The sequence below is a fragment of the Malania oleifera genome, chromosome 6 (assembly GCF_029873635.1).
Source record: "Malania oleifera isolate guangnan ecotype guangnan chromosome 6, ASM2987363v1, whole genome shotgun sequence".
NCBI lineage: Eukaryota > Viridiplantae > Streptophyta > Magnoliopsida > Santalales > Ximeniaceae > Malania > Malania oleifera.
The window spans coordinates 72,245,738-72,272,079 of NC_080422.1; the positions used below are offsets into that span (position 1 = coordinate 72,245,738).

At 38.3% G+C, this 26,342-nt stretch overlaps 2 protein-coding genes across 5 annotated transcripts in view; one reads left to right on the forward strand and one right to left on the reverse strand.

Moving 5' to 3' along the window:
• LOC131157352 (uncharacterized) overlaps nt 1-17,589 on the reverse strand; it is a 48,356-nt gene extending 30,767 nt beyond the window's left edge. For 2 of the 4 annotated variants that reach the window (XM_058111426.1, XM_058111425.1), the window contains exons 1-4: nt 16,498-17,412; nt 6,642-6,918; nt 6,234-6,419; nt 5,105-5,257 (exon numbers count right to left, since the gene is read on the reverse strand). In XM_058111426.1, the coding sequence (XP_057967409.1) occupies nt 5,105-5,257; nt 6,234-6,419; nt 6,642-6,918; nt 16,498-17,291 (1,410 nt within the window). In that variant the 5' untranslated portion in view covers nt 17,292-17,412. Of the gene's footprint in view, nt 1-5,104; nt 5,258-6,233; nt 6,420-6,641; nt 6,919-16,497 lie in introns of all 4 variants that reach the window. The other 2 variants (XM_058111424.1, XM_058111427.1) reach the window with 2 other exon arrangements.
• LOC131157354 (uncharacterized) lies at nt 1,428-21,040 on the forward strand. Its single transcript, XM_058111428.1, has 3 exons — nt 1,428-3,332; nt 3,497-3,557; nt 20,731-21,040. Exons 1-3 carry the CDS (start codon nt 2,988-2,990, stop codon nt 20,766-20,768), a joined length of 444 nt encoding a protein of 147 aa, XP_057967411.1. The 5' UTR covers nt 1,428-2,987; the 3' UTR covers nt 20,769-21,040.
• Nucleotides 21,041-26,342: the final 5,302 nt, after the last annotated feature.

Here is a 26,342-nt window from a genome sequence, read left to right on the forward strand (position 1 = left end):
GCACATGCAGGGGAAGACTAATTTTTTAGACCAAATTCCCAAACATTTTTTAACAAAAATAACATCAACCACAAATACCTATTTTTTGGATTTTTTGAAGTTAATAAACATAACTAACAAAAGAGTACACTATTTTCATGAATAATATAAAGAAATATAACAATTAACACACACTTATTAGCACATATTCATTAATGCGCTTGCACCTACAAAACCACACACAACAACAACAACAAAAACAAATAATAATAATAATAATAATAATATTAAAGACGCCAATGTCAAGTGGACAAGACTAAATTCCACCAAAACCCTCTATGGGCACATATTCACACAGCGCACCTCATATGCATGCACACCACATAGTAAAATTACTTGGCCCATGCAATTACACTATCACCAATACCCCACCCCTTTTCTTTTTAACAATAATAGTTTCCATGCACTCCTTAAGCATGCATGTGCATGCACTGTAAGGCACACAAACCAATTATCCATGCACACACTCACACCACCCTACATGCACTTTGTAGCAAATTACTTGTTGCCATGCCATGTATTCACTAGCACCCTCCACATATATTGTATGGATGCATACAATCATATGACCAATTTATTATTACATGCTCACATGCACAGCACATTTTCACACATACACTCACTGCATACATCACAAATCCACGAGCACATCATCCCACAAGTGTATGCATGATTCACTCACATGAACACATGCTGCCAATTGCCTCACTACACACACGTGCACCACTTTCCTTTCATATCATCATGCATACATACCATGTACCATGAAGAGAGAGATGGGGATACCTTTGGCAGGCTGCGGTTAAGGGAGCAGAACAAGGTGGCCCAAAATAGAAGTAGAAAAGGGTTGCTCCAGCCGAAAGCTCCCTTTTTTGTCATTGGAGTTGGAATGGAAGGAGACCGCTGGAATTGGACGGCTGGCAGTCGTCCGAGCTGGGCTGCTGTAGTGTTGACGGAGTCGCTACAGCGAGTCCCTCTCTCTTGGCCTCTTTTCTTATCCTCTTTCTCTCTCTGTCTCCTCCTCCCCCTCTCTTGTCCCTCCGTTTTTCCTTTAACTCTGTGATAGGCCTCGCCTTTTATAGGCATGATGAACCAGTTACAGACTAGGGATTGGTTATTGACAGCCAGGCAAAGAGAAGGACCTGGGCATAAATTACTGGCTCGCGTGCTCCTGCACAACTAGCCATATTTTCACCATTTGGGGTGGCCTCGGAGTCGAGGAAGGAAAAGGGATAGAGAGGAGCAATTCTGGGCGGTCGGCAGTGTCAGAGGAGTGGCAGCGGTGGTCAGGTGAGCAGGGCGCCAGCTTCCAAGGCGGACAAGTCGCTGGCGGGATGGCAGCTCGCACGTAGGCAGACGATGCAAGGAAGAAGACAAAACTGGGCCTCGAACGACGTTGTTCCAAGTTTCCAACCCCCTTCCCCCTTTATTTCTTTAACCAGCTTAAAAATGAAACCACACCGCATGAAAAGCCAAATGTGGGTGTGTGGATTCACGTGCCCAGCTATTTTTTCTTTTCCTTTCATTTTTATTTTCTATTTTTTAAAATTATTTTTTATTTGAAATTTATTTTATTTTCCTTTATTTTCAAAATTCAATTTCTTACTTTAAAATTATCTCTTTTATTTTAAACTCAAAATTCATCTTTCACTTTCAAAATCCATTTTTTTCATTTTTGTTCTCAAAATTCAATTTTTTTTCATTTTTCAGCATTCATTTGAATTCCCTACTTCATTTTCAAAATTCAAAGTTTATTTTCAAAATTCATTCCCATAGTTCAAAATTTATTTTTCCTTTTCAAAATTCAAATTTCATATTTCATTTTCAACTTTGAACTTTTCAAGAATTCATTTTTCTCATTCATTTTTCTCAAAATTCATTTTCTCATTTTCTTTATTATTCTGAGGTAAGTTCCTTAGCCCCGGACAAAATGGGTGTCAACATGCCTAATTAACAACCAGTAATACCGACAAACATTAGCACCAGTGCAAAATATTTTAGTTTAGATTTGAAGAAGATAGCAGAACCATTCTGCAAGAAAATAAAGCTATCCAATGGCCACTCCCAATGTGGGAAGGTCTTTCTATAGTTTGTACATCTAATATCCAAGATGATGCAGGAGATATTGTTCCCCATTCTCTCGTCCTATAAAAATATCCAGATATTGTTCCCCATTCTCTCGTCCTATAAAAATATCCAACTGAACCACTTACAGTGCTTTAAAACGAAGAAGCACAAAAAGGAGAGGAAAAAGTGTTTGTTATTAGAAGAGTCAAAGGTCCAGAACAAAGTGCGTCCAAACAATACCAATCACAAATTCACATTATCTTCATATGAAAAATGTCAGATAATGCTCCTGTTTAAGCTCCACAGGTGTATTTGTTTGAGGTGAAAGTCAGTAGGAGGGAGAGGATTAGACATAGAAAAACTCAGTCAGGCAATTAAAAAGAATGTGAAGGACCTCCTGATTTTTAAACAATTTTTTATCACAAAATTTATAAGGATACTGCCCCAGATCATAGTAGAAAAATTCATATAATTGACCCAGACAATAGGACCTTGAGGATTTGTATTTGTTGCCCTTTGTTCAAGCTTAAAAATTTATGATGCCCAATTTCATCATATGTGTATTTATAAATCTTTAATAGATGATAAAATTTGTTGATGATCCAAACTTGCCTTAAATTAGCTTTGAGGCTCATAATAGAACTTTAATCCTCACAAAGTTTTGGGTGAGAAGCATGAAGTTGAGGTCTCAAAACCAGAGTGTCAATTTTGATTCACAAGTTGAGTTAGTTCACAAAGCTTTCTAAATTGGACCTGAACCAAAATAACTCAGTTATTGTTTCTATAACACAAAACTAGACCACAGCTCAAAAAGAAAGTAAAATCTATCGCTGACTTGCATTGTGTGCAGAGCAAGCATTTTCAGTTTTCAACACCTCCTTATGCTTTATCTTATCACATGCTCACTGATTCTCTCTCTCTCTCTCTCTCTCTCTCTCACACGCGCGTGCGCAATCCCAGAACCGCCGCCACTGCTGCCACCTCCTGCGGCCTGTGGCTGCCAGGGGCAGTGCTGTTCTGTCTGTGCTATTGTTCCTACTCGTGACTCCTGGAAGCTCAGACGCCAACATACTGCCCTGCCAACACCAAGCCCCTGCACTGGCTATCCTACTCCCTCCTCCACCGCGCCACACGTTCCTTCTCCACCCACAACCTCCTCGGCCACAGATGGCTTCAGATCAGTCTACAATGACATTCACCCCTCTTTTCACCACATTGCCGTGAAGGTCATGGACTCCTACCTCCTTGCACAGATCCATCTCAAGCTCTCAACTGGCTCACTCTCTTCTCATCCACTCCCCCCCCAACACACTCCTTTTCCTCACTCAAAACTCTTTTTTCTCTTCTTCAGTCCTAACTCTGTTTCTTTTTTCTTCTTCTTTTTTTTCAGATTTGGAAAGATAACAGGCTGGATGGAGCTCATAGCAGCCACTCTAGAAGGGGGATGAAAGGTGTGACTCTCTCTCTCTCTCTCTCTCTGAAGGGGATTTTTGATTATGTGAGATTAGTTTCTCTTTCTCCACTAATTTCCCTTTTTGGTTTATTAACTGTTGATAGTGTTCCGTAAGGTTTTCTAACTTTGTGAGTCTTGCTCCTTCGCCCCTGCCTTTTTTCTGTTTTTTCCATATTTAATTTCATATAATTCCTAAGTTCTGCAATTTTTTTTCCCAGTTTCCCTGTATGTTATGTATTTCCTTATAGGCGTGATACACTCTGGCCACTTCATCAAATTAGATTCAAAAAATGATTTTGAAAAACTACCACTGCCTTCATTTCCGGTTCAGGTTACAAATTAATTAATGAAAATTTTAAATTTTTTTTTTTTTAATGAGTTCATATGGGCAGCTTATATCCAAAATATGTACACTTATTAGAATGGATTCATTCAAAACACTCAAGTGTCTAAGCTAGCAGTCAAGTCTCACGGCTCAACAGCCCTTGAACCAACTAAGGTCATCATTAATGAACCCAGACTCGAATGGTAAGGAAAAGAACTCAAGTTCCACTAGTATTGAGGGTAATTCTCATCCCCTCAGTACAACCAAGGTCACAGGTGATACCGCCCAATTGTATAGCCGACGACTAAGAAGGACATACATTCAAACCTCTAGACCAAGAGTACTCGCGCGATCCTATTCCCAAATGGATCGTCTGTAGGTCTCCCACACACCCCCCCCCCCCCTTGGGGGGGGGGGGGGTGGTGGGCGTCCCCACAACAAAAACAGGGAAGCCCAAGACAGCCCTCAAGGATGTCAAGAGCTCACCCTTGAGCACTCCTCAAGGTTGCTCACTTAGTGATACTGGAGGAGGTAGGATGCTTACCTAGTGTACCCCCAAGAGTCATTCTCGAAAGTATTCTTATTCCCATACAAGTAACCACCAGGGATCTAATGATCATACATCTTAGACTCAAGAACACCACAATAAAAACTATTTAGACGAACCACAATGTCACTGAGACATACCGAAACCATCCCCGTGGCAACAGCACAATTGCATCCAGGTTAACCAACCATACCTCCAACTCTATTATCATACACCAAAACCATGTGTTAGGGTCACATAACTCTAAGACCCTAACACAATGTCATATTTAAACTACAATATTGTTTATATTTTTCACCTACCTTTTTTTATTTCTAAATATCTATCTTCCAAATTTATTTACAAATTAATTAGATATGATATTTTTGTTCCCGAAATTCTATATGAAATGTGTTTTTTTTCCCCACCACGTAATGCGGGGCGTCATACTAGTAAATAAATAAAAACTGAACAGAACAACCTAATCTTAACTATTTATCATGGAGCATAAATGTTGGGGAAAATGTTAATAAGGGTAATCTTAAGGAAATTAAAGAAGAGGGGCATAAAAGAAATATCAAACTCAATGCTCCACCCATATCATAAGGCTGCATTTTAGAAACCACAGTACGCTAGTAATGCTACACTATTGTTTAACATAAGAGATTGATACAGGATGAAGAAAAGTCATTACCTCAATGGTGACATTCTGGCACCAAGATATAGCAGATTTGTCATTTACAACATCTTGAGACGGCAAACATGAGCACAACAGCAGACTTGTATATGGATTTTCAGCTATAGAACTGCGTGGAATAGAAAATAGTGGCACTGTCCCATCATCATTCTAATAAATTGACAAAATTATAACTAGTTAGAAACATTCAAAAAAAAGATCGTACACTGATAAATTTTAAATGAATAACCTTCAGACAACTAGTTAGATCAGATCATCCACTTTCAGTTCATACACATAATACGTTAAGAATTTTTCCACAAAAAATACCAGGCAAAACTATCACCATCTACATAGCAAAATGATATGAAGGGGGAGAGAGGGACTCATAAATTTCAACAGAGCAATAAAACATCCAAGATATAGAGGCAATTACTAGAAACCTTGATAGCTGTAACAGTGCTTAAAAAGGTCATATGCACCCTCACAACATTAGATTCAGTCATACAGTAGAGGCAACGCATTCGTTTTTTTAAACTATCAATATTTTATGAATCAAAGATATTACTACAAGCTTATAGCATCATACCACAGAGTTATGTTTACCTTTTAAACTAACCCCACTGGCAAGACAAGGATGCAAAGACTACTGAGCAGGCAAAATGCCCAAAACAACTTCATTAGGACTAGCAACAAAGAAGAAAAAGCCACACATGTTATGGAGGAGTTAGAGACAAGCAGGTATAGTAATCAAACAATCAGTACATCCACACAACTAAGCAAGCACCAGTAAATAAACTAATTATGGCATCAGACTCTGTTTTTCTCAATGGAAAATAGATTGTGCAAAAATTATTTTTAGAAAAAATATATATATATCAAGAAACCATTCATCTCAAATTCTCAACAATTTAATGAAGCTTCATGAACTTTTTATTTGGGCAATTGTCCAGTGAAATTGCCTCTTTACAACTGAAATTTAATTCCATATCACAATTTATTCCACAAACATTTTTTTGTTGAAAGGAAACAGAGCACAAGAGTGAGTGAGTGGGCATGTGTGTGCATGCACCACATGCACACCCATAACAGAATTAATCTTATACAAAATTCAACTGCAAGATCAAATTAAGTACAGAATATGCACCTGTATAAAAAGGACAGGAATCTTCACATTCCCAATGACACCCCACGTGCTAGATGTTGAATAGAAGTCTTCTATAGAATCAAATCCATAAGATACCATAGATATAGCTTTTTCAAAATCACGAACAGATTTTGCCAATAAAGCCTTTTTGACATCAAACCCTTTTGCTCTGCCTTGAAATATTTCCTGAAGGCATTAGTTGGCAGGAGTTACTACCATATATAGATAATTGATGATTGGGTACTTGATGGATTACACAAATAGAAGCATCACGTAAAGAATTCCCTTTCACTGAAGTTGCTAATGACGTATTTGCAAACCTCATTTCACTAAATTTTCAAAATGACGTATTTGTAGAAAAAAGGAGATAAAGCATTAGCATTAAACAGGCAACTCAAAACAAATAACCTTGTTAGATCGTAGAATATCTATCAGTCCACCTGTAAGCTTCTGATCAACAGCAACGTGGTAAGCAGAGGACCTTGCCGCCTCCTCTAAGTCAAAAGGGTTGTCTATGCATGTGGCAGCTGTAAGTGGTGTTTGCTCTCCAACTTCTGCCAAGTATTTTGTCAACATGTTCGCACCATATCCCCATCCAACACTCATCAATGTCGTCCACGGCCTTTCTCTATTGATGAACTGTATAGCTGTGCAGATATCATCGCTGTCAGCAGCTGTAAATAACCTACATAAATAAAGTAGTTAAGATGTCCTACTATCAGCGTATTTGACAAGAAATATTCAGAATGAACCAAGAAAGATTATTCTTCTGGCCTGGGCATCTGAGGATGACACAATCATCCAAATTCATAAATATAAAGAGCAAAGAGAACCAGTCACCACTCACAGTTTCATTAATTCATATCAACCCCTCACACTCTCATCTTTTTCCATTTTAAAAAAATTATGTGTCAAAATAAATAAATAAATAAACTAACTAAACAAAGGGGCAACAATATTTTCTGGTTGACCATAGAGCAAAATTTCACAGCAGAGAATTCAATATGCTATGTAGCTGCCAGAAAAATTGCCTGTGTAGGAGTTGAAATTTGAGAGATTCAGCTCATGCATGTAGGTTTGTCTCTTATCCAGTGCAATGTCTTGGCAGTAGTTAATTGCTATTTTGCTTTCCAAAAGTCTTACAACAGGAGGTGCCAATAATTTGAGCCGCACCTGCACCCAATTCTAATTGCTACTAGAAGCATCGCCATCAAATTTAGGCAAAAGAACCTCACAACATATGCACATGGATCCTATAAGGCATCCAATAAAAAATTTAAAAACATATATATGAAAGAATGTGTTGCTGAAAAATGTGAAGTAAATCAGTTTTGCTCAGAAAAACTATTTTGAAACAAGATCTATATGAGGATAATTGGACAAAACAATTTCTTAAAAGGCAATGGCAAAATGCAAGGTGTTTTAACCTTTATGAGGGAAAGCGTAAGCCTAAAGGCATTAGGGTGAAGGCATTTTAGAAATATTATTTTTAATATAAATAAATACATTACATATATATGTTCAAAAAATAAAATTAGAAAAGTTGCAAATAAAACTTGATAAATAATTTATAAACTACTTTTTATATAACATAAAATCATTAAAGGGTGGTGGAAATGTACTTTCTTGCAGTGTTGTGAGGATTATGGCTGGGCATAATGCACGTATCTTTTCAGGGAAGAAGCTGAATGCTATTTTGGGAAGAAATTCACCATATAGCATCATTATGGTGTGCTGGGTTAGGGCATTTCAATGAGGTGAGCTTTTTGGAAGTTCAGCGAGATTGGAGTAATTTGATGGTTTAATTTTGGGAGTTGTGGTTTTGTTTGTTTACTTTTCTTTCTTTTGTTGTTTTAGATTTTCCTTCCGATTTGCTCCAGATTTTTATTGGGATGTCTTATTCTCCCTTATATAAATTCTTAATCTATTAATGAAATCTCTTCTTTGGCTATCAAAAAAAAAAATCATTCAATTAAACCATGGATAATCATAACATTACAAAGTTCTAGTGGTGTTCATAATTCAAGATGCAACTTTCAATTGTTTTTAAAAAGGTTTAAGTTTATGAGTTTTAGAGATTCACTTGGATTAAAGAATTCACTATTCGTTCTTTCATACTGTTAGAGGTCATGTATGCCTTTTAGTATTATTATTATTGAGTGTGTTAGTATGTCAATTAGTAAGAGTTAATAAGGGTATTACTGTCATTAGAATGTATTTAATTTGTATTATAATCGTCAAGTTAGGTCATTCATTTTTAATCAAATCTTAACATGGTACTAGAGCATGATCCTATCTAAACCTTACTTCCCTCAGCCGTCGCCGGAAAACACCATTCCCAAGGCTGTTCTTCCTTAATCCACCTCCATCCCAATACTAAATCATAAAACCAACCATATACCCATAATCACAGTTCCCCCCCCCCCCCCGGCGGGGCGGATGACTCACCTCACAAAACCCCATCCCTGGAGGGCACTCCATGCTCCGGCCAAATGCCAGCAGGGCCAACCCCACGCGTCGGGGTGCGACTGCAGTTCTGGCCACTGTTCTCTTTTTTTTCTTCTGCCATGCTCTGATTCCTTCTTTAGACTATATTATCAAACTGTTAGGCCAGTTCTTTGCTCAAAAATTCAACCTTTTTCAACCATGCACTCGCAGTATTCCGTTAATTTCTGTTCAGGGTTTTTGAAGGCTTCCTTATGAGTTTTTTGGAGCCATGGAAGCATTCGTATGTTCAGTTGTGAGGCTGTGGCAGTGCTATATCCGTCGGTGAGTTATGCACCTCGTCCATGGTTGCGCCAGTGCTTCACATGGTTTGTGATTGTTCCAATTATTGATTGTTCTTCTTGTTTTTGGTGTGGTTGCTGATTTGTGAGTGCTGTGGCAGCGCTATATCCATCGGTGAGTAGTTCACCTTGTCCGTCGTTGTGCCGATGCTTCACATAGTTTGTGATTGCCCAATTAGTTGTGATTGTTCTTCTTGTTTTTGGTTCGATTGCTGATTTGCGTGTTGGGATGGAATTTATGAATCACAAAAGTTTGTTTCCTACATCACTGCCACAAATAACGACTCAAAAGTTGGATGGAAAAAACTACGTTCAATGGTCTAAAGTTGTTCGGATTTATTTAGCAGGATTAGGGAAATCTAACACCACTTGCTCCAATCTGATTCTTCTGATGAGAAGAGCAAATACGTATGGGTCCAGGAAGATGCCTTGATTGTTTCCCTTTCATGGAATTCGATGGAGCCACAAATTGCACAAATGTGTATGCATCTAGATACATGCAAGGAGATTTTGGATTATGTCAAACTTCTATACTTCATTACCATTACACGTATGTATGATTTATCCTAGGATTACTTTCAGTTACAACAAGGAGATAGGAGCATTGTAGATTATTTTGGAGAGATGAAGCGTATTCATGAGGAGCTTAATGTCGTGCAACCTATAACTGCCAACGTTCGTAAGATGCAGAAGCAGAGGGAGCAGATGACAATTCTTCGTGTTCTAGCAAGCTTGAGACTTGATTTTAAGGCAATTCGGTCCCAAATACTCTAGAGTGCTGAGTTACCATCATTTGCTTATGTTTATTCTCATGTCCTTCATGCTTCCTTTAGCACGCATTCTCCTGCTCTTGCATCTGGCTCTAAGAGGACAGACTTTGCTACACAAAGTGATTCTAGTTCTCTACCAATCAACCGCAAAAGTTATCGCGGTGGTTCGAGTAGTCGTAGCAGTAGAGACAGACGAGGCAAAGGTACTCCTCGCAAGTGCACTCATTGTGGATGGAATAATAATAGTATTGAGCCGTGTTTGGATCTTCACGCCAGACCTTCACATGTTGCCAATGCAGCCACCACTAACTTCACACCTTTTCTTGCTACTACTGTCTTTTTCCTATGGCACTTCAGGAATAAGATGAGATTTGAACATAAGGCTATTGGAACTAAGGAGTTGATTGAGGTTATCCAAAGACATACTTACAGAGCCATGTTTGATAAATTTGACCTACACATGACTTGATTGTAATATGTTCAATTGAGTAGGTCTCCATTGGATTGTATTGATGCATTGTTGAGCTCTATGTGAAATGGCCTCATGGCCCTGGGTATGCCCAGGATTTGATGTATTCCTTGTTACTTGTGTTACTTGGATGGGGGAACTTTGTTTCCTCAATCGGTGTATGTTGTATGTTTGTACATATTACATTTTTTATCAATATATTTACCCTTTATTGATCAAAAAAAAAAAACTTCACACCTTTGGGGGCAGCCAATGCAGCCACCACTGACTCCTCACCTTTGAGGTCGAGTGGGGGGCAACATATTGTCTCTATGTCAGAGGAAGAGTATTCCAAGTTCCAGCAGTATCAAGCATCACAACAAGTTTCTCTTCCCATTGCATCTCTTGCCAAAGCAGGTAATCGCACAATATGTTTGTAATCCAGTACTTCTCATCCTAGTCCTTGGGTCATAGACTCCGCTGCCACTGATCATATCACAAGTATACCTAACTTTTTCTCCACTCTTCAATATCCTGTAAATTTACCTTGTGTTACCCTTGCTGATGGATCCACTACTGCAGTCAAGGGAATTGGGACTGTAAATCCCACTTCTTCTATTTCTCTTCCTTTAGTTTTATATACTCCCAAATTTCCTTTCAATCTTATGTCCTTTAGTAAAATTACTAAATCCATGAATTGTTCAGTGACGTTCTTCCCTGATTCTGTGGTTATTAAGGATTTGAGGACGAGGAAGACGATTGGCGGAGGGCGTGAAGCTAGTGAACTCTATCACTTTGAGCCGCTATCTCCTTTAACCGCCTGCATTATTGCTGCCACACCTTTCCAAATTCATTGTCGCTTGCATCATCTGGAAAAGTTAAAATGTCTAGTTCGGAAAGCACCATCGTGTTTCTTTTGCTTCCCAGGTCAATAAATGAGCTACAAGACCTTTTATGTTAGTTCATTTAGATGTATGGGGTCCTAGTAGGGTTGTGTCCAAGTTGGATCTCCGATACTTTGTAACTTTTGTGGATGATTATTCAAGAATGACTTGGTTATATTTAATAAAAGATCCGTCTGAGTTATTTCATGTATTTTGTGCCTTTTGTTACGAAATAAACACTCAATTTGATTTGTCAATTTGAATACTTCAAAGTGATAATGCTAAAGAGTTTTTTAATGTACAATTCACAACTTATATGACTCAGTTTGGTATTGTTCATCAATCATCCTATGCCCACGCTCCTCAACAAAATGGGGTTGCAGAGCGGAGAATAGACATGTCACTCGCACTTTACTTTATCAAATGCTTGTATCTAAAATGTTTTGGAGTGATATTATACTTACTGCTTGTTATCTGATCAACAAAATGTCATCCTCTATTCTTAGTGGTAAAATTCCCTACTCCATTCTCTTTCCTAATTCACCTTCATTTTCTCTTCCTTCTCGTATATTTGGGTGTGTGTCCTTTGTTCATCAACTAACTCCTAGAGTGGATAAGTTGGATCCCCGTGCTAAAAAATGTGTCTTGCTAGGCTACACATATTCTCAAAAGGGATATCATTGTTATAGTCCCGTGCTGCATCGCTTCTTCATTTCTGCCGATATTACCTTCTTTGAGTCTACACCCAGTCACTAAGTGCTTCTAAACTCAATGAGTCTCTTCCTTTACCTAATCTTCCAGATTCTACGTTGCTGTCCTTGCCCAACCAACCATCTGAGTCTCCATGTAGTTTGCGTCCTTCTCATCGCCTTGATCATCCTAATTGGTAGGTGTATTCATGACGGTGAATCCAAGGAAGAGAGTCCCCTCTAGATTCTGGTTCTACTACCACATCTTTGGTTTCCTCGTCTGATGATCATACTTCCCATGATATTGATCCTTCTATTGCTGTTCAGAAGGTAAACATGCATGTACTCAACACCCCATTTCCAACTATGTTTCTTATGACTCCTTATCACCCTCCTATTATTGTTTTTTCACTGCCCTACCATCTACTACCCTTCCTAAATTGTTTCAAATGCCTTAGCCCATTCAGGGTGGAAGGAATCTATGGTTGAAGAGATAAATGCTTTACATGAGAATGGTACTTGGGATTAGGTACCTCTTCCTCTGACAAGTTTGTGGTTGGTTGTCACTGTGTTTACATTGTGAAAGTCAACCTAATGGTTTTTTGGCTCATTTAAAAGCCCGTCTTGTTGCTAAGCAATACACTCAAGTGTATCTTCTAGATTATTCTGATATTTTTTCTCCAATTGCCAAACGTACATCAGTGTGTCTATTCATCTCTTTGGCTACTACATGTCACTGGCCTTTGCATCAGTTAGATGTAAAAAATGTCTTCTTGCATGGTGATCTTGAGGAGGAGGTTTACATAGAGCAACCACCTGAATTTGTTGCTTAGGGGGTGTCAGGCTTATTGTGTTGGTCGTTTTAGTGCTGTAGTACTTGAGTTTGATCTTTGATGGTGTGTTGTGAATCATTCCGTGTTTTATCGTCATACTTCATCGGGTAAGATCCTTCTTGTTGTTTATTTAGATGATATTGTTATTACAGGTGATGATGGTAAAGGTATTTAGAGTGTCAAACTTTTTCTACAAACTAAGTTTTAGACCAAAGATTTGGGACGGTTGAAATACTTCTTGGTATAGAAGCATTGAGATCTCGTATCGGAACTGTTGTGTCACAACGGAAGTATATTCATGATCTGTCAGATGAAACTGGCTTGTTGGGATCTATACCAGTTGATACACCCATGGATCCTAACAACAAGTTAATGTCGGATATGGGTGATTTGCTACATAATCCTGGACAATACCGGAGACTTGTTGGAAAGTGGAATTATCTCACAGTTAAGTGTTGTGAATCAATTTCTAGATTCTCCGAGGACACGTCATTGATACACAATAATTTGCATCTTGAGATATCTCAAAAGTGCACCTGGGAGAGGTCTTTTATATCGTGATTTAGGTCACACTTATATCCATGGGTATATGAATGCAGATTAGGCTGGATCGCCTTCCGATCGAAGATCCACCACCAGGTATTATATCTTGGTTTGTGGTAATTTGGTATCTTGAAAAAGTAAGAAACAAACTGTGGTAGCAAGGTCAAGTGCTGAATTAGAATATAGAGTTATGGCTCACATTACCTGTGAACTTGTCTAGTTGAAGAACATGTTGAAAGAATTGGGTTTTCCGCATTTTCAGCCTATGAAGTTGATGTGTGATAATCAAGCTGCTCTTTATATTGCCTCCAACCCAGTCTTTCATGAGTAGACGAAGCACATTGAAGTTGATTGCCATTTTGTTCGGGAGAAACTTGTGCAGAAGCTAATTACAATTGCTTACGTGAAGTTGGACATGCAACTTGCTAATTTGTTTACCAAAGCATTGGGGTGTGCTCGTGTTAGATTCATTTGTAACAAGCTAGGAGCTTACGACATTTATGCTCCAGCATGAGAGGGAGTTTTAGAGGTTATATATGTCTTTTAGTATTATTATTGAGTGTGTTAGTATGTTAATTAGTGAGAGTTAATAAGGGTATTATTATCATTAGAATGTAGTTAAATTTATATTATAAACAGATGGAGAGACCTATCTTCAAGTTAGGTCATTCATTTTTAATCAAATCTTAACACATACATATGATTAAATTTTGCTAGCCCAATTAGAAATCAAATTTGACTTAAAATGCATAAGCCTCGACCCCAAAAAGCGCAAAAGGCACACCTATTGTGCACACACATAAGCCTTGCTGCATTATGCATTTGCTGTTTGAGAGTTCAGTATACCATATCTCAGGGCATTTTATGCATGCCTCAGCTTGAGGCAAGCTTCAATTGTGTCTTTGAAAACATTGGATGAAAATTGCCCAAACTACAAAGCCTCATGCACCCCCTTATTATTTCAACAAGTGAAATGGTCTATGCAGTTTCTAGAGAAAAGTTAATCACATATATTTTTGAGCCTGTTGCAAATAAGGCAGAGGGAAGATCATATACAAATCTTGATAAGGAAGTTTTACGTGAATTGCCACGGCCTTGGTGCACATGGTTAATGTTGCTGTCACTGTAGGTGTTCTTGTTGTTGTTTTGGAGTTACTCAGGATATAATTAGTATAATGGATTTCAGCTCTTTTTTCTAGGATTTTATGTGCATTTACATTGTGCTATTAAATTTAATTTAGTAATGGTTCATTTTCAACCCCCTCCCCAATTGGAGAGAGATATTAAGATCTTATTGAAGCATTACTAGACTCTTTCAATCTCAATGGAAGGTCTTAATTTTCTAGTGGAAGTATGATCAGGAATTTCTTCTACAAATGAAAAAGTTATTGAAACTTGTGCAAGTACACAGTGTTATGAACCCCAAAATCTTCTTGTCTCTCCCCATTTGGAATGAATGCTCCAATGAAACTATTCAATCAATCCCAAAAAGTATAAAAACATTTTTCTATTCCATCCTTTCCCCTCCTATATTCTCCTGCAAAATATAAAAGCCTTTTCTATTTTATCCTCTCTCTCCCCCCCCCCCCCCCCTCTATATTCTTCTTATTCTCCACAATCCTCTTTTACAGACACACACAAACAAACATGCACACGGACACAAACATACACATGCACACACAACACAAACATTATTTCTGTGAATATCATAATAACAAACAAGCATCTGCTAATGTTTTAAGTTTGCAAATTTAACTCCTAACATTGGTGCATAGAAATTATGCAAATAATGGCAATTGGAACCCCTCCCCCCCTAATTTCTTAGTACTTCCTTGCCCCACTCCCAAACCGTTTTCTCTCCTCACCGGGGAAAACAATTTCACTCATCCCACTTTGCATTTGAAGACAAGGGATGGGTGAGTTGTAACAGGCTCATCCCACCCTACATTTGAGCAGGGATCAAACCTCACCACTTCAATATGATTTTTTACATCGAATCACAATTTTGTTATGATGTTCAAAATCTAGTTTTACAAATCAGTGTGCAACAGTCATATTGATTGTTAAATAATCGTATTGGTAGCCTGACTGACAACTGTATCAACTGATATGGTCCACTACAGTATGGTAACAGCCATCACAGAGTGCTGCAGGCCATTGCATTATGAGATTGTCTGTGAATAACTAAAATAGATTTTTGAGTCCCTTTGTTTGCATATTTTCACTCTTTTTCCTGCATTAAAGCTTAGAAACACAAATTTAAGCTGGTTTATTTTAAATACTAATTATAAATTGTTGTTTCATGTTTAGGTTTACTTTGATATTTAGTATGCATTTATTTAATAACTAGAACTTGGATAAACCAAACTTTTCATTTCATTAAAATAACAAACATTTGCACATTCTATGTTCGTTCAATTTTATTTATTGAATTTTTTTCTTGCACCTCACTTGAAGACAAAAACATGTTCTATTGCTGTGTATTTATGCTCTTGCTTGAAATATGAACTTTCTACATTTTATATTCCGTTATATTTATGATTTTTAGTTTTTATTTGACTTATAATCAAATAAAGAAAGTAGCAAAGACATGCTTCTTATTGTCAATAGCAACTGAAGAACCCAAGCTAACATCTAATACTTGTAGGCTTGTAGCATATGTTATAGTTTGACTAATAAAAATTTACTAAAAAACATTTAAAGCATTAGTACATAGGACTCTAGGATCAAAACATATGATATGTTTTTTAACAAGTTGGTAAAGCAAAAAATGAATTGATATGCACAGAGTTTGTTACCCATTATGTAACTCTCACAGTGGCCACAAGTCCTACCATTACGACAACCCCCATCATTTGCCCTTCTCCCCACTCATCTATGCCATTTATACGATAATGGAGAATATTTTACAAAGATTAGACAAAATCAAATCTTCACCGACTGCCTAATTTCAAATTATTCTAACTCTAATCCTCCCCTTCATACAACCTAAGTTCAACTAAAACACTGTTTCTTAATGGAACCATATTTAGTCTCCATTACAAGTGTCCAAACCCACTAAACTATCGTTCCTTTATCTTATCATCAATAAGTACATAGCTTACTCATTTGTATTCCTTAAAGTTAATTTCTTGTGTTTAGTGACATTGGCGTCAAGCATGAATTACCACATTAGTTTCAACTGAAGGTAATATTAAAAAGAGTATAAAATTGCAGAGTGGAAACCTTCCAGTCTTAAGAACAATTTTCCACCGACTCCAGACAACCACAGCATCAGATAGCGAACATATATGAACAAGCAAGCTGCTCACCTTGCTGTTGTCAGCGGTGAACGGGCACAGCCTCTAGGGTTCATGACAATGGGAAAACAACCACGCTTTAGCGATTCACAGACGAACAACCTCACTTTCTCATCCATACTCCCTTGAGCCGTTCCGGGAATGAGCAACATAGTGGTATCCAATCCATGCTCCTCCTTAAAATCCAAATTGGCTGGCCAGTCCAAAGATATCACTCCTCCATCATCCGTCCTCACACACTCTCTCTGATAAGCAAGCTTCTCTTCCATTGCGCCATCTCTCCCATCGGAAGGGCCTCTTGCTTGAATCCTGCCGCTGTCGAGCCTCACAAAATGTTGATCCTCATTCACCAGCTTCTCGCTCACGTCCTCCAACAACTCGCCCCCGCCGAACGATATGGAGGGGCAGCGCAGCAGCACGAATCGGTTGAAGGGGGTGGGGCTCGTGAACAGAATCCACTCTCCGACGTCACAGACGGCGGAATTCCGATGGGACTTGAAGCGAGAGAGGTAGAGGGCGACACCAGAGGCAAAGCCTAGCGCCGGAGCAATCAAATCAAGCGAGTTCACAGAGGGGGACTGGGAAATCAAATTATGGAAGAAATCATCAAATATTGGCCCCAACTGGCTGCAAACAACAAGGTGGGTTCGAGTGAGATTTTGTAGCTTCAGTCGCCGACGCCTCCAGACGCGGAACTCGCGGACATGGGAAGTCCGAGTGGTCAAGGAGAAGGGATTGTTAGAGGGAACGAAGGGAGATTGGAGACGACGGTGGGAGCTGGCATAGAAATTCAATCGGACGCTCATGTTGGGGATAACAATGCAGTAATGGCGATTGGCTTTGATTCCCTGAGAAAAATGTAAATGGAGAAGTAGATGACGATGAGAATCATGAGATAAGAGGCTGAGGGTGAATTTGTCTGATCATGGATGCGTATGAAAATGGATATATATATATATATATATATATATATATATATATTTATATATAATCCGAAACGACGAGAGATGGAGAAAGCTCCAGAAGCAGAAGGAGAGGAATTTGAAAGAGGACGAAAGAGACGGCGCCAACCAACGGCCCAACGCCAAGCCACTGAGCACCGTTGGTGTTGGTGTTGGGTGGCGACCTGCTGTATTTTATTATTTTGCTTCTAATTTCCACCCTTCCCGGAATACGCTTTTTTTCCCCCATAATATTTTTTTTTTGTATAAAAAGTTCCTCTCTTCTCTTGCAAACTCGAAGACCCCAACCCTAACCTCCAAGAGCACCTCTCTTTTACCCTCATCTAATGAATAACATTACTCTTAAAGAAGTCGAAAATGAATGTTGGAAATTCTTTTAAAGAAATCAACTATTTGAAGACGATGAATAGTTATCAAAATTTAAGGTAAAGTTTACATAAAAATATTTTTCCCTAGAATCATACCAAAATAAATACATATTGCAAATATTTTTACTCAAAAGTTCAGAAATAGCTAGATATATAATTTTCAAATTGTCCCCTATACACTTTCATTCCTTGGAGTTATAAGAAAGTCAACGCATTCTCTATGCTATTGAATTTTCTTACCTTGTGTTTAGGAGCGCAAATTTCAAAAGGATTTTTTTCCAATCCAAGATTTCAAATTCATATATTCATGTCATCTTTGTACATCTTCTTGGAATGCAATCATAATCGCCCAACTTCAATATTCACCCGAGGAGTTACACAAAGATTAACACATGATAAGCATCGTCTGGGCATAGGTAATCTCACCTAAGTTAACATCGAATGGAGATAAAGCAAACCATTTTAACATGAGATGAAACATTTATCACCTCCAACCATTCGTGAATGACTAAGATAGTTGTGAAGGTAAAGCACTCTCCTTGATGTTGACTTTTTTATTCCAATCTCTGTTTTGATGCGGACAAAGTACAAGCATCTTATGTGTGTTTTTAAGTGCCTGAACAGGTTTATAATTCAAACACACACATAAGGGAATGGGAAATGGAAACCTAAAGGACTTAAAAACCATCTCAACCTAGCGTATTCTATCAAAAGAGTAAAGAAGAAGACATATTTTATTTGACTTGTAAATGCATTTAGAATTTAGTCTGTAATAATGCATGTCTTTCATGATATGATGCATAAGCTTAGATGACCATAGACTAACCATAGGGGACCAACACTATCATGAAAAACCTTTTTCTAAAATGCTAAAATCATACAAAGGTTTTTGGAATAACTTTATGGTCAAAATATGGCTAAAACTTAAGTTTTTAATTGACCTCAATCGACCGGCCTATGACTACTTTATTTGGTTTAATCGACAGGCCATGTGTAAAGACCCAAAAATTATAATAATTAAATAATAGAGAAGAAGGAGAAATTTAAAAGGGAAAAATAGGGTTTGTTGACAAATGCCCTAGTTTCATCGACGAACTCCCTGTAGGATTCGTGAACGAGTCTCAGTGTTCGTCGACGAAGAGATACCGAGAGGGTGTATTTCAGATTTATTGGTTCGTCGACGAGTTCTTTACCTTCGTTGATGAATTGTCTTCTTCACCTCGTCGACGAAGCCACTTGTCTCGTCGATGAAACCACAAGGCAACTGTTTATATATATATGCAAAATCACAGTTCAGCGTGAAATTCTTTTTCCCTTTCACTTTCTCTCTCTAGAAAGTCAGTCCCTTTGCCTTCTCTCTAAAAATCCGGCCCCGTTTCTCCCTGATTCGATGATCAGAAGCTACCACGATGATCCTACGAAGATTCTCTACAACTTAACCAGAGCAAAATTTCAATTTGAAAAGTTTGGGAATCATCCCAAAATCAAGGTAAGTGGATTATTTAAGGGTTATTTGGTTTGTAGGATTTTTTGAACCCAAATTTAGTAGTAGATGTTGTTATACTAGTATTTAGGATGATTTATGTGGGTGTTGTGAATTCAGGGTTTTGAGACTTTTACTCCAAGCAGGTTAGGGAACCTAGTGGGTGTTTTCAAAAATTTAGGTAAGATGATGAATAGTTTATGATTTAGTTAATGTAGGTATGGAAATTATTCTGAGAATTTAGTTATTTGATAGGAATATATATATATATATATATATATATAATTTCAGGATTATGGAATTATGAATGTTGTGGGCGTGAATTAGAATTAGTAGACGAGCCTATTTTGTTAGGTAAGGGATATATGCTACGCTAGCAATTTTGGAAATGTTATCAGACAATATGTGTGTTACAAGGAAAAATTCTACAGGATATAAATTACTTTTATTATCAGGAAAAATCCAGATTTCAGTAAATGAGTTTAATATTTATTTAATTGTGTGGCATGAGCAATTATCAGATTCAGCAAGAAATTTATTCAGTTTACAGATATCATGTTTTACATTATATATATACAGATAGATATTTTTACAATTTACATTCAAATAGATATTTTACAGTACTTTAAGATATACCATGATATTCAGATTACAAAACCATAACAATCAATTATTTAGTATTTAGTCATTCAGTTATTCAGATTATACAACATATTCAGATCAATTATTACAATGTTATGGTTATTTCAAATATATCAGAATCATAGTAAAACAGCAAGATAATATATATATATATATATATATATATATATATATATAATAGTATTATACAATATCAGAGCTTGATGAATCAAATTAGTTGCAGAGCACAGTATCATAGTTATTTCAAATCACAATGCAACCACATATCTCAGATAGTGTGTGGATTTCCGTCAACCATGTCTATGAAGGGATTGCAGGCTCCCCAAAAGTTTGCATTGAGGAGGCCGATTTGACAAGGTAGATATTAGTACAATGCCTTAGAGGGATTGCAGTTGGTCGGTCTGATGATTGGTAGAGTTTTAGTTGACTTACCTAGTAGGCCAACCAGTGTTAAGTCCCGCCTACGAATCGCACAACCCTGCTATGAGGGGTTAAATCATGACATACAGTTTTCCAGGGTAATTATCACAGTTATTGATATGTATGCAGATTATAGATTAACAACAAATATATTATAATACTAGAAGTATAAATAAATAGAAAACTCAGATATTATAGTTGTATTTTAAACTATATAGGTGTGAGTTATACTGTATATTGTTTTACCAACTAACTCAGTTTCAATAAATTATCAGCATATTATTTATGTGAACTCAGTTGCCACATACTGGTAATAGCATATTTTGTCTTACTGAGCGTTGTCTCATCCCAATGATTTAACATTTTTCAGGTGATCCAGCTAGACGAACAGATAAGGCTCGCAAGTAGAGAAGTTGTCTACACTACCTTGTCTGTAGGGTAAGTGTTATCAGGGGGTTGTATTTTTTAGTAGCATTTAGGAGTTTTTGGGTAGAAGATGTTGGGATGATGTGTAATTATGTATGTATTTTTTGGGAAAATACTGGATTCTGGTATTGTAAATATGACGGATGATTTTATGTTTTCCGCTGCATAGGTATGTTATTTTGTGAACAAAATTTTCCTCAATGCCCTCCTGGGGCCTAAGATGTTATAATAGATAATATAGGGGTATTAGAGTATTTTATTTTGCAGTACATCTTATAAAAAAAATGGTATGAATTTTTGGGTCGTTACACCATGCCTTAGGCCAGAAGTCAATTTTTTTCAAAGATCAGTTGACTAGGCATTTTTTGAATTAAATTTCCTCAGTTGACCAAACCTTGTGAAATTTGAAATACGTTTTAAGACCAGTCAACTGGTGCATTCACTAGTTGACTTGACCTCATTTTTTGGCCATATTTAAAAGTTTAGTCGACTGACCATGTAAGAACAAAACATACTCAATTGACTGGCCTTCAAAGCCTGGCCTATCACGCCCCAAACCCGCAGATGGGTCTCAGGTGTGAATATAGTAACATAACCTGTCTCAGTATCAGTTAAAACATACATGATACTAAACGGAATGAGGGTTCAACCCCGTGGGGTACACGTACACCCTATACACATTCACATACATATCCATACTCATCAAATACGCAACAAAAATGTTCTTTCTATATATATACATCATACCATACCAGAGTCTATACACAGCTAGAATATACATTCCCAAAATACAATACATACTCTGAGTGTCTACAAAACCCAACAATGACAATCCGATTATAAAACCCATACTTATACATGTACTAAACGTAGCTAACTGACACCCACGCTTCCGGACGCTAGAATGCTAGTTTCGGCTACCCGAAAGACCTGAAAAATATTTGTATAGTCGAGGTGAGACACCTCTCAGTAAAGAAAAAAGCAGGTTATATCAGTGTGTGGCATACAAGTGTTATTTCAACTTAAAACATAACACAACACAGTTCCAGTATTTTTCACAATCCAGTTCCTGTACATACGATACCCAAACATACAGTCAGTGTCGCCACACTAAGCACCCAATTACCCTACGATAACTGAAACCTCATAGCGATAACGTTGCCAATACGAGCACCCGATAACCTACGATAACCGAAACCCCACAGCTATATCGTTGCCACTACAGTGTAGCTCACACCCATAGTTGACTAGTCAGAAAGAACAAGCGATATTTCACACCCTCGGATATAGAGTCAGACACTCTCGCCCACAGTAATTAGCCGAGACATGGCATCAGCGTACGGTATTTTGTTGCCCCTAGCTGATTCAACGTACGGTAATTAGCCATCCGTAGCTAATTTACAAAACCTGGAACAATTTTGGAACTCATGTCCCTATACTCATCAGCATACGGTAATTAGCCGCCCCCAACTGTTTTACAAAACCGTGGAACATTTTACATACAACATTTCATTCCACACTTATTTGAGTATACAACAAATCATATTATTTTTAGTTCGAGAAATACAGTTTAATACAAATACAGGTATGATCATCTTGATACTACAGTTTGATACCACATACCGTTTTTCCAACATAAATAGATATGATACCCGAAACTCCCAATTTTCCCAAAAACTGTAACCCAAAAATCCCACATTTTTATTCGGTAGATTTTCCCAAATAAGTAGTCAAAACATACATATGATTATAACCTACAGGTTTACTGATCCTAATTTCAAAAATAACTGATATAAATAGAATCTCCTTACCTTTTCCCGAATACCAAAATACGAACTCTACAGCTCTAAAACTACGAACTGAGATACCAAAACCTACACAACGAAGAACAATACTTCCTTACTATACCATTCTCTACAGATCTACCGAACGAAAACTGAAATCTGACCCTTACCTCGGTTTTAGGTCAAAACCCAAAAATCCCCGAAATGAAGATCTGATCCACTATTCTCAAAGAGATTCCTCCCCTGATCCACACAGTAATGTCAGATCGTCGAATCAAGCAACAAACAGCGAAGAATCGAAGAGAGAGAGAGAGAGAGATCCCGCTGGTTCTAAAGAGAGAGAGGGAGTTTTAGCTTACTTAGCCATGAAGCATTGAAATAGGATATTTATAGCCCCTTTGACCCAACCAACTTCATTGACAAGATGGCGCCTTCGCCAACGAATCATCCATACATTTCGTCGACGAACCAACTCCTTCGGCAATGAACCATATTCCGATATTTTACAAGACGTTTGGTATCTCTTCGTCGACGAGGCTCTGAATTTTGGCGACGAAGATTATGAAGACCTTCATCGACGAGGACAATGGCTTCATCAACAAAGCCTGCAAAATTTACCTTTTTACCCTTTTTCATTTATTTAATCTACATACCTCAGGTCGGGTTCTTACAACCTCCCCCCTTTACAAAAATTTCGTCCTCAAAATTTTAATCTCTTATTTTCCTAGTCATCTACATACCCATATGTATACCTGACTCTTAGGAAGAGCCGGCGGCTACCCACATAGCAGCCCCATGCCAAATACATACATACCCTCACTTATGGTGGAGGAATACTATGGTTACATACATACGCTATCTCGGGAGCTCACAATATTACAAAACTCTCTCAGAGACTAACCACACAATACTACTACGATAGCAGAGTATTACATACATATATACATACCCATACCGACCTTGCTATCAAAACTACCACTTAGAACAACTGCGGATATTTCTGGCGTATTTCTGTCTCTAACTCCCAATAAGCTTCCTTAACCGTGTGATTCCGCCACAGTACCTTCACTAACGGTATCTCCTTGGTACGCAACTTCTAAACTTTACGGTCCAAAATTTAAACGGGTATCTCCTCATACGCCAAAGCATCCCCAATCTCTAAAGATTCGTAACTAATCACATGTGACGGATCCGGAACGTACCTCCTCAACATGGATACGTGAAGTACATCATGGATCCTCGAGAGCGCTAGGGGTAGTGCAATCCTATAGGCCATCGGACCCACTCGTTCTAGTACCTTAAATGGTCCGATATACCTTGGACTCAGCTTGCCCTTTTTTCTCAAACCTCATCACCCCTTTCATCGGAGCGATTCTCAAGAATATCTTACCTCCAACCTCGAATTCCAACTCATAATGGCGAACGTCCGTGTAACTCTTCTGCTGACTCTAAGCTAATTTAATCCTATCTATGATCAATCTGACCTTCTCAGAAGCCTGTTGTGTAAGTTCGGGACTCAATATCTGCTGTTCACCGACCTCATCCCAATATAGAGGAGACCGACACCTCCGCCCATACAATGCCTCAAATAGTGTCATCCCGATACTAGCCTGGAAGCTGTTGTTATAGGCAAACTCCACTAACAGTAGAAACTAAATTCAACTACCACTAAAGTCTAATACACAAGCCCGTAACATATCCTCCAAGATCTGTATCATCCTCTCTGACTATCCATCAGTCTGGGGGTGGAACGTTGTACTAAAAGTAAGCTTTATCCCTACTGCTTCCTGTACACTCTTCCAGAATCAAGAAATAAATCTCGGGTCTCAATCTGAAACAATGGATACCGGTACCCCATGCATTCTGAATATCTTATGCATATACAAATTTGCTAACCTATTCAAAAGCTAACCTTCATCAGTACAATGTGAGTAGATTTAGTCAACCTGTCCACGATTACCCAAATCGCATTCTACCCGTGTAGTGCTGGTTGTAACCTAGTGACAAAGTCCATGGAGATGTACTCCCATTTCCACTCCAGGATACACAATGGCTGCAACGGCCTTACCGGCCTCTGATGTTTAGTCTTTACCTATTGACACGTCAGGCAGTGCCCCACAAATCGAGCAATCTTCTGTTTCATGCCACTCCACCAGAAGGACTCGTGCAAATCTCGATACATCTTCGTACTACCTGGATGTTAAAATCTGCAGCCAACCTTTGCTGCACTTTCTCTACGGTCTCAACTAATTCCGCATCATTAGCCTGGGTGACTTTAATCCTCTCAAATAATGTCAGCTAGATCACCAAGCTAGCAATGAAAGCCTGATGACTACCATCCACCAATTCCATGCCAAGACTTTCCAAATCCTGTTTAATATGATGCTAACCTACTACTACAGATACTGACGCATGCTCTGACTTCTGACTCAATGCATCAGCTACAATGTTAGCTTTCCCCGGGTGATAGCTAATCGTGCAATCGTAGTCCTCGATCAGTTCAAGACACCTTCTCTACCTCATGTTCAACTCCTTTTATGTAAAAAAGTATTTGAGGCTCTTGTGGTCCATGAAGATCTCACACTGTTCACCGTATAAGTAGTGTCTGGATCTTCAACGCATATACTACCACCGCCAACTCCAGATCGTGCGTGGGGTAATTTTTCTTGTACTCCTTGAGTTTTTGAGAAGCATATGCAATTACTTTCTCCTGTTGCATCAGCACACATCCCAAACCCTTTAGCGATGCATAACTGCAAATCACAAAACCACCGTCCCCAAATGGGATGGTTAAAACCGGAGCAATGACCAGTCGGTGTTTCATCTCCTAAAAATTCTACTCCTACTCATCAGTCCAATCAAATCTCACACCTTTCCTCATCAATCGTGTTAGAGGGCTAGATAACTTAAAGAATCCCTCCACAAACTACCGGTAGTACCCAGTCAGTCCTAGGAAACTCTGAACATCCTGCATGCTCTTCGGTTTCACCTAATCAACTACTACTTCTATCTTACCAGGATAAATTGAGATACCACCCTTTGACACAACATGGCCTAGAAATGTGACCTGATTCAGTTAGAACTCGCATTTCTTCAGCTTAGCATCTTCTCCTGTAGAACCTAAAGTATCAACCTCAGATAGTATTCGTGCTCTTCTGAACTCTTAGAATATACCAGAATATCGTCGATGAACACTACTACAAACTGATCCAGGTGTTCATGGAAAACCCTATTCATTAGGTCCATAATACTGTCGAGGCATTAGTCAATCCAAAAGGCATGACCAAAAACTCGTAGTGGCCATAGCTGGCTCGGAAAGCAGTCTTCGCAACATCCTCCATCCTAACTTTCACCTGATGATACCCTGACCGTAAATCGATCTTTGAAAAGACCTACGTTCCCTACAGTTGGTCAAACGAATCATCTAGACGGGGCAACGGGTATCGGTTCTTCACCATTGCCTTGTTGATCTCGTAGTAATCAATTCACATTCGCATCGACCCGTCCTTCTTCTTCACGAACAATACTGGAGCTCCCTAGGGCGCAACACTCGGTCCGATAAAGCCCTTGTCTAGTAGTTCCTTTAATTGCTCCTTCAACTCTCTAAGTTCAGCTGGAGCCATCCGATATGGAGTTTTAGAAATTGGCGCCTTACCTGGCAGCAGATCAATAGAGAACTCCACCTCCCGATCAGGAGGTAAATAGGGAAAGTCTTCTGGGAATACATCCGGAAATTCGTTAATCACTTGAATATCTTCAAGTTTCAGGTCAT

Excerpts from the sequence above, each read along its gene's own strand:
- LOC131157354 (XM_058111428.1), top strand. The coding sequence starts at position 2,988 with ATGCTTTATCTTATCACATGCTCACTGATTCTCTCTCTCTCTCTCTCT. Across the intron at positions 3,333-3,496 it reads TTCACCACATTGCCGTGAAG|ATTTGGAAAGATAACAGGCT; the intron begins GTCATGGACTCC and ends CTTTTTTTTCAG. Across the intron at positions 3,558-20,730 it reads CTCTAGAAGGGGGATGAAAG|GTGATCCAGCTAGACGAACA; the intron begins GTGTGACTCTCT and ends AACATTTTTCAG.